General features: G+C 35.2%; 1 protein-coding gene across 1 annotated transcript; it reads right to left on the bottom strand.

Moving 5' to 3' along the window:
• LOC131326611 (auxin-responsive protein SAUR76-like) lies at positions 1-1,037 on the bottom strand. The gene has a single exon (XM_058359453.1). It carries the CDS (start codon positions 882-884, stop codon positions 441-443), a length of 444 nt encoding a protein of 147 aa, XP_058215436.1. The 5' UTR covers positions 885-1,037; the 3' UTR covers positions 1-440.
• Positions 1,038-8,424: the final 7,387 nt, after the last annotated feature.

Raw genomic sequence — 8,424 nt, 5'->3', positions numbered from 1 at the left:
TTTAACCAACGTGAATAAATTTAAGCATTTATACATTCAGATACACAGAAATTAAAGAACCAACAAGATGACAACAATAATGATCAGGCGCTAATTCCATAATTAAAAGACGATTAGCCGATGTAAAACGGAATATTACTCCTCACACCATCACTGGCATATCCTCTCTCTCTCTCTCTCTCTCTCTCTCTCTCTCTCTCTCTCTCTCTCTCTCTCTCTCTCACTTCCTCTTTCTTAATTTCTTCTACGTACACCGCTAATCTTCATTAATTAGCCTCCCAAACTGGCATTCCTGCTTCATGTATATATACCAATTATACAATACTACATGTACTATAAAAGTACTACTAGGTAAAAGTTTATTCATTTGCCCAAGTGATTCAAAATGGAAATCAAATTACTCGATGATCTCCGTTGGATAGATCGATCGAAATTGATCATCAGGAGCAAGAGTAGTACTCGACGAAGTTGTCGAGGGACTCGGGCTGAGGATCCCCATTCTCCAGCATCCACAGCAAGTGCTCGAACATTACCACTTCGCAACCCACCAGGTTTACGCCCGACTCTCCTCCCTCCACGTTCTTGCCGGATCCGGACTTCTCCACTAGCTCCCGGAACACCGGGTTTTCCACCACTTCTGAGCTTACCAGGAACCGGCGCCGTGACTTCCCCACGTACACGGGGTGGAGGTCTTTTCTTGTGATGATGTTGTTGCTGTTGTTGTTTCTTGTGTCGTAGTTGTAGGAGTCGGAGGAGGAAGAGGAAGAGCGGCTTGCGGCGGCCACTATGGAGGTGCCGTTAGTGGTGCGGCCGAGCATGCTGCTGAATGAGTTCCATTTCTTTAGAACTGACTTCAGCTTTGTCAGCTTCCCTCCTTTCGCCATCTTATCTACCTTATGTTTAAATAACACCCAATGTGCTTCAAGCCTTCAACACTTTTCAGAGAGAGAGAGAGAGAGAGAGAGAGAGAGAGAGAAGTGTTTGTGGGGATTGTTGAAGGTGAGGGGAAGGTTCGTTTTTATAACGAGGAGAGAGGGAGAGGTTGCCAATACAGTACTATCTATATATTCAAAAAACAACAAAATGGCACCAATTTTGTGGGGCCCAAAAAATGGCAGCATAAATTAGCTTGCATGAGTAAAAAATAATCTTATTTACCAAAGAATCGTAAATAAAGTTAACGGTGCTCAATCTCGACTATCCAAACCAAAAGTATTTTGGACGATTAGGATTGAAAATAATCTATTAACGGTATCTATTACCATTAATAAATTGTTTTTAATCTGGATCGTCCAAAACAGGTTGAGATTACGCGAAACCGTAAATAAGTTTCTCATGTAAAAACACACTTCACCCAAAAAGAGAAAACTTGCAAGATCGATTAGTTTACTTAAAAAAAAAATTCATATTGTGAGCTACAAAAGAATCAATTATAGCTAGAATGATCTCTTACTAAATGAGAAAAAACTTGTTTGTTGCATGCAGACAAATGGAACCTAACCTTTTTTTGATGACAACGGAACCTAACTAAATGAAGGAAAATACACAAATAAAAGTGAAGATTTTGAAGTTTGTTGAACAAAAGTCAATTATATACATGTGCGCTTGTGAAAATGTGAGTTTGTGTGTGAAAATTCCACCGATGCACCCAAACTCACTTGTCTGGGTCATTTGCGCCCAACTTGATTAAAGTCAGAGCAATGCTGTGTAAAAACTAGCTCTCAAAAGAGTTGATAGCACCTAAGAGATTTTAAACTTATAATTTTAAGTGAAAACAAACCCCTAAATCTCAGGTTTTAGCCACTAAGCCAACCATTAATTGGGGTTATTCCACGAATGCCAATTGGTGGCTCCATTCCTAGTTTGAAATCTCTCTGGTCCAATTCATTTCTCGTCAGTTTAAATCTCTCGGGTCCTTAATTATATATTTTGGTACTCTGAATCAAATAAAACACAAAAACACAAGATTAATTAGGGAGTAGACAGGGAAATTTAACTTAATTGATTGCCACTGGAACCTAATTAAATACTGAAAACCAACGATAAATAAGACATACACAGTTGTTACCTTAAATGTTGGGTGTGCGGGACCCTATGTCCAGCTTTGATCGTTGGCAATACTCGAGAGTATGAATTAAGTCCAAAGGTAAAATAATTAAGAAAGTGGTTGAGTTTTTGTTAATTTATACTATTCACGTACCTACTAGTAGAAATTAAGTTGTCAATTAATCTCTAAACAAGCCAATCGAGATCGAGAATTTAATAAAGAAGCAATTGACAAATACCCAATCAGCCTTGACAAATGGAGTTTTCAAGCTCTCAAATTTCATTTTCTTTATTCTTCTAATCATGTTCTGTCCTTTGAAAATGAATTTCGACGACTGATTTAAAAAAGAATACAAAATACTACTCCATTAAAGGGGATACCCTTTTGCCCAAAGAATCTCAACCAACCGGTGACAATGCAACTACCACCATTTGTTAATTCAAAGAGAAAAACAAAGTGAGTAAACTAAAGTTAATCTCAGGCCCCATTCCCTCTAATTTTTTTTGAATTTTTTTTCATCTTTTCTTTGCTATATACACATTATTTTTTTTGGATTAATTTTTTCATCTAAAAAATAAAAAATTACGATCAAAAGCAAGAAGAAGAAAAAAAAAAAAAAAAGGCTACTAAAAACGAAAAATTGTCAAACAACAAATATTTTTAGTATTTTTGTCGTCTTATATGAATTTAATTTAATTTGTTTTAAGTTCGATCCACGTTTTTATACTTAGCTGAACCATAGATTAGTTGAGGCATTAGCCATTAGTCCAATCGTGAGAGACCCTTATTGGGCATGGTCATATGACTCATATGTACTGCGATAGGGAAAGTAATTAGGTGAAGCCTAATTAGCTGTCCGGCTTCTAGCTAGCATGCGAAAGCTTGGTTGGCCACCAATGTGACATAAAGGGCCGATTAGAGCGTGACAACAAAATGGTGATCCAATTTTGCTCGATGAAGAACTTCTTATCACAGGAGTGACATTGTATAACTAAATTTATGGGGACACTCCGGACCCAACACTTTCCTCCCTGGGAGAGTGCTTCGATTTTTTAGAGATTTGAGCTTTTCATCTATTTTCTAATTTTTGTTTTTCTTGGGTTTTTGGTTCCTCTAATGGGGCGGCTCATTGGGTAGCTCATGCTCGGTTGAGAGATGCTCTCCCCCTTGACTGGGTTTCTAACCCTCCCTATCCCTTGTTAACTTATGTTCTGTTGTTGCCTTTGTGAGGCCCTGAGGAAAAGGCTAGAAGAGAACATCTATTCTGATACATAAAGGGAGAGTGCAATTTGGGATGGACTCTTCTTTGAGTCTGACTCACATTTTACTCGATCTTTCAAAAATGTCCATGGATATGTTTGAACGCATGTTAAAAATTTGGAGGGTAAAAACATAAATTGGCATGGCAGTTATCAAAATCATCACGACAAAACAGCACCCATGTGCCATATGTTTCGGCTTTCCCAGTTGTCTGCTTCTGCAATTCCCCTCCCTCCCTTCGAAACTTCTTCTTCCAAATGGAGAAGAAGTTGATTAATTTCAATTGTGATCTCGATCCTGAAACTCTTTGGAGCAATTGTGCATACTGTGGGGAAATACTTGGTCCTTGCCATTGCCGTTGTCTACTACCTTTTGTTTAGCAAAAATATTATCCTTTGTTATTTTGTTTTCACTAATCTTTAGAATTAATTAAAAGTGCTTAATTGTGATTGCTATATATTTGATGGGTTTGTAAAATGGTATGATGATAAGAAGTGCAGCAACGTACCCATATATGAGATTGTTCAAAAATAAAAAGCCATCAAATAGCAAGTCCTGCAGATCAAATTCGACGTACACACGCATCGCATGTGTCCGACCCCTAGTTACTAGTTAATTTGCAGGAAGTTCAAGGGTACTCTGTGGCATACATGAAATAATCCAACAGAAGATTCGGTAGGTACTTGGAATGCAATCAATTTTGTATCTAACCAAACAGTTTAAGCCATTAATTTGGTTGAGAATTTTATCGCATACAAGTCAATTACAATGCACTGTGATGCATGTGATGATGATATCTATACATGTCGAGCTTTTCATTTTCAAACATAGGAAATTGTGTTTCTTAAAACTTTTTATTAATTTTTTTATCCTGCACGCTAGTGAACGATGAGATTGATCCCCAGATTAGTCGAAATGTGCGTAACCTAAATCAAACATCTGAGTTATAAAAAAAACAAATCAATTACAATGCATTGTGATGTGATGTGATGATGATATCTATAAATGTCAAGCTTTTCAATTTCAAACATAGGAAATTGTGTTTCTTAAAACTTTTATTTTTTTATCCCATGCTCTAGTGGACGATGAGATTGATTCTCCAAATTAATCGAGATGTGCGTAACCTAAATCAAACATCTGAGTTATAAAAAAACAAAAACAAAAAAGAGAGACTATTTTTTAAACACAAACGGAGCGCAAGCTAGATGTATGCATTTGGCAGCATGATGGCGCGTATCGATTAGAAGATCAGTTGTATGATACATCAATCAATACATGCTATAAGCAAATGTATTTTTTCTTCACAAGCTTTCATACCTATTACCTTCAATCCTAATTTTCTATATTTTTTATTTTTGTTGTTCATAAAAAATTAAGAGAGAAACGTGGAGAGGGAGGGAAAGAGAGGAATGTGGAAGAGGGAGAGGGAGCCTTGGGGGTTGAATATGGAGGAATAATTATTCTATATCTTTGCAGGAATATCGTCACGTGGCACTTCAAATTCATTTTCCACCACACGCGTCTTTCAGTGAATAAAATAAGACAAATGCTAACGTGCATCGAACACAAAATCGAAAAATTATTAAACTATCTTTTTTATCTCTAGCATTGTGCCCATTCAATACACGGAATTGGAAAAAACCAATGTGAATTTTTTATTACGTGCATTGAATGGGCACAATGCTAGAAAAGACTATAGGTTTGTCTATATAAGAATGCAAGTGGTATATAAACATCAGCAAGTATCAAGAACCTAGTCAATTTGGATCAACAAAAAGTCTCTGGCACAGTGGCATTTCCATGTGTGTGTGTGTGTGTATATATATATATATATATATATAGATGGTGGTCCAACTGGATTACGTATAATTCGCGATAAAGACAAGACGGAGAGAATCAGAAGGCGGCCCAGGCCTTGACGATCAGCAGGGCCATGTGATTTGTGATGATCAGCAACACATCACATGCGTACTCGATCAGCATGTATAAATATGCCTACGTACGTAAATCGCGATTGATCCGGAACCCCGGGTCTGGTCAACTAAAATGCTTGTTTCTGAGAGGTCGAAAGCTCGAATCTAAGAAAGCTAAATAGTCCAAATGTATAGGTCACTAGAAGGTTTATCTGACCGTAAACTTCAGAGTTCTGAAATTTGTTGAGGTATGAGCGAGCTGGTTTTAACATCCGGTTAATTATCAAAACCGAATCATGATTGATCTAGAGTTACATCAACAATAGAGCTACATTATTATTGCATCAAAATATGGTTGATATATATATATATATATATATATATAGTTATATAGTTATATATATATATAGTATAGATGCCCATACTTCCTCGCATGTGAATTCATCCAAAATTACAAACAATATGATGCCTACAGTAACTACAAAGCTAGCTAGCTTTCTTTCATTTTTGGGGTTCAAATTGAGACGAAACACTATACTAGTGAGACGGATAGCATGAGAGTACAGAGTCCAATCCTTCCAAATGTAGTAGTTATTCTATCTGTCCTAAAAAGGATGACAATTTTTGAAATTCGTATCATTTTTCATTACTTATATTTTTCAATCTATAATATTTTTCATAAGTTTGAAAATTTTGTATAATAAAACCAATCAAGACTATCAAACAAGATCCATATTGCATATTTTTTGAGATTCATATTGAAAGATATAATGAATTGAAATTGGCACAAATATCAAAAATTGTCATCCAATTTGGAACGGAGGGAGTATTGCTTATATATATAATTATATACACATGTGATTTAAACTTCAGTCAATTAGTTACTCAATTAAGGTTGAGTATGATCAGCTATTCAGCTTTCATAACTTACTTTCTTTTTAGTCAGTTTATTTTCGTTGTTGGTGAATTTCTTTAGTTGTAAGTCACAATTGTTACCTTTGAAATTCATCTCAACAAGAGAAATTAAAACTGTAGAAAATGTGGACCGAATTTGAAAAAAGTTTTGAGAAGAAAATAACAAATCAAAAAACTTATTTTGATTTATTTTTGTCTTTAAAATATCTTTTGTTAACTTGATCATATTTTTCCATGTAAAATGTTTTTTCAGAATATAAACTTTAAACTTTTATTTTCCGGTGTTTGCTTGGTACTTGAAAATATTTTTAGAAATCAACAAAATAGTGTAGAGTGAGAGGGGGGCTTAAACGGTGGAGAGATCTGAGAATATTGGAATTGAACATAGATTAGGACCGACAATCGAGGAAATTGAGCAGTGAATTGCAGTAGAAGACAGCGAGTTCATTTCGGAAAATAACTTACGAAATATTCAAGGGTAAGTCATTTTCATCCAATTGATGGAAAATATTTTCCTAATTTTTTACATAACTAAATACCGAGAAATAGGAAAATATTTTACGCCCAAACAAACGGAGGCTTATAATTAAAGAAGCTAGATCAGAAAGTGAACCCGCTGCCTGAGATGTCAAGGTGTTGATTTTACTTAATTTCTAGCTAGCATGTGGATTTACTTTGTACAATCCATACTTATATATATGGCATAAAGTAGAAGACATAACCATAGCTACGTACGTCTAGAATGTTGACGGCCGGTTATGTCAATTGGTGCTGTTTGTTTTTGCTATCGGACGCTTCTGATATATATGCATCACAGCATCAGGAATGGGGTGCTTGCTGCTTCTTCAATTCCTCTACTGCAAAGTACTGTACTTGACTAGTTTTGGTTTTGGGTTGCTATTCTTGAAAAAAGATTAATTGGGGATTACGATTGGCTTTGGATGGTAGTATTTCCTGAGAGAGCGAGTGTCAAATATGCATCCTGACTGGTTTAAATTTGGAGGTTTCGAATGCTAGATGGTGATACCTTGGCCTTTTGGCCTTTTGCTACTACTACATTATACTACTATTTTGCTCTATCCAACTTTTTGTTGAATGTTCCTACTTTTTGTCGCTTATCACCTTGCTCGATCTTGTGTTAAAAATGCCTGAGTTAGTTGGTTTCGTCATTTTCTCCATGTACCATTTGTTGAGTTTTACTAATGTACTACTCCGTATATCTTTTCGCCAATCAAACAAAAAAACCACCGCTACGAACAAGAGTTAAAGTAAAAACTGACAACTGCATGAATGCTCTCCAGGTGAATGTGAAGTAGTACTCTTCGCGTCACTTCCTTAATTTCAATAAAGCTATGGGTACATATGAGTTTGTATATACCATGTACATATGAGTTTTGTGGGGTCCACCTCGGGTCCCACAAAGATAATTCGAACCGCCTATTATTCTTAGAACAATTTTTTATGAAGTCCTATAAAAAATCAGCTCAATCCGATATCGAAAAAAAAAAATTGAATTTGTAAGAGCAAAATTGAGCACTTAAAGTACACATAGCAGTAGTCTTATACAAATATGTGTACCACACGCATGCCTTCGTTTGTTATAGTGATCCCATTTTATTTGTTGCATAACTTCCAGTTAATTTGTTTCAAATGTACTGCAAATCAAGCACAATATATATTAGAGTGATCTTTCTATCACACTAACATATTTTGTATATATATCATCTCATTCTTCTTTGTTTTTGTTTTTGTTTTTGTTTTTGTTTTTGTTTTTGTTTTTGTTACAAATAGTTCAAACACTTCCACTACATTGACAACATGAGATGCCTAATTAGAAAAATGGTCACCACTTACTATTTGAAACTCTGTAATGCATAATTTGAGTAATGTTCAACATTTAAAAAATGCTAAACCATAGGCTATATGTGCAATATGCTTTAGCAATTGTTTACTACAACTTTTGACTTATTTCTTTCTCTCTGTCAATAGAACCCACAATCCAACTTGAATTTAGAGATTTAGGGATAAAATTTGGGAAAAAAAATATTCTTTCTGATTGGATCAAGATTGCTAACTATTGACATTTTTGTTATCTTGTATATTAAATATCTCTTAGACTAATCCGCTAAAACAATTCTAGCAATTGGTTTATTTTGATAGTTTATGTCAATAACTTTCTCAGTAAATAGGTTAGCTTTTCATTATTTTGAGCACAAAAGTTTTTCCCTTATTATTTTGGCAGCGATAACCACATTTTCTAGTTGCAGTGTGTTAAAAATGTGCCACAAT

The sequence above is a fragment of the Rhododendron vialii genome, chromosome 5a (assembly GCF_030253575.1).
Source record: "Rhododendron vialii isolate Sample 1 chromosome 5a, ASM3025357v1".
NCBI classification, from domain to species: Eukaryota; Viridiplantae; Streptophyta; class Magnoliopsida; order Ericales; family Ericaceae; genus Rhododendron; species Rhododendron vialii.
Note: the sequence above shows the minus strand (reverse complement) of the source record. Positions and strands in the feature narration are given on the sequence as shown.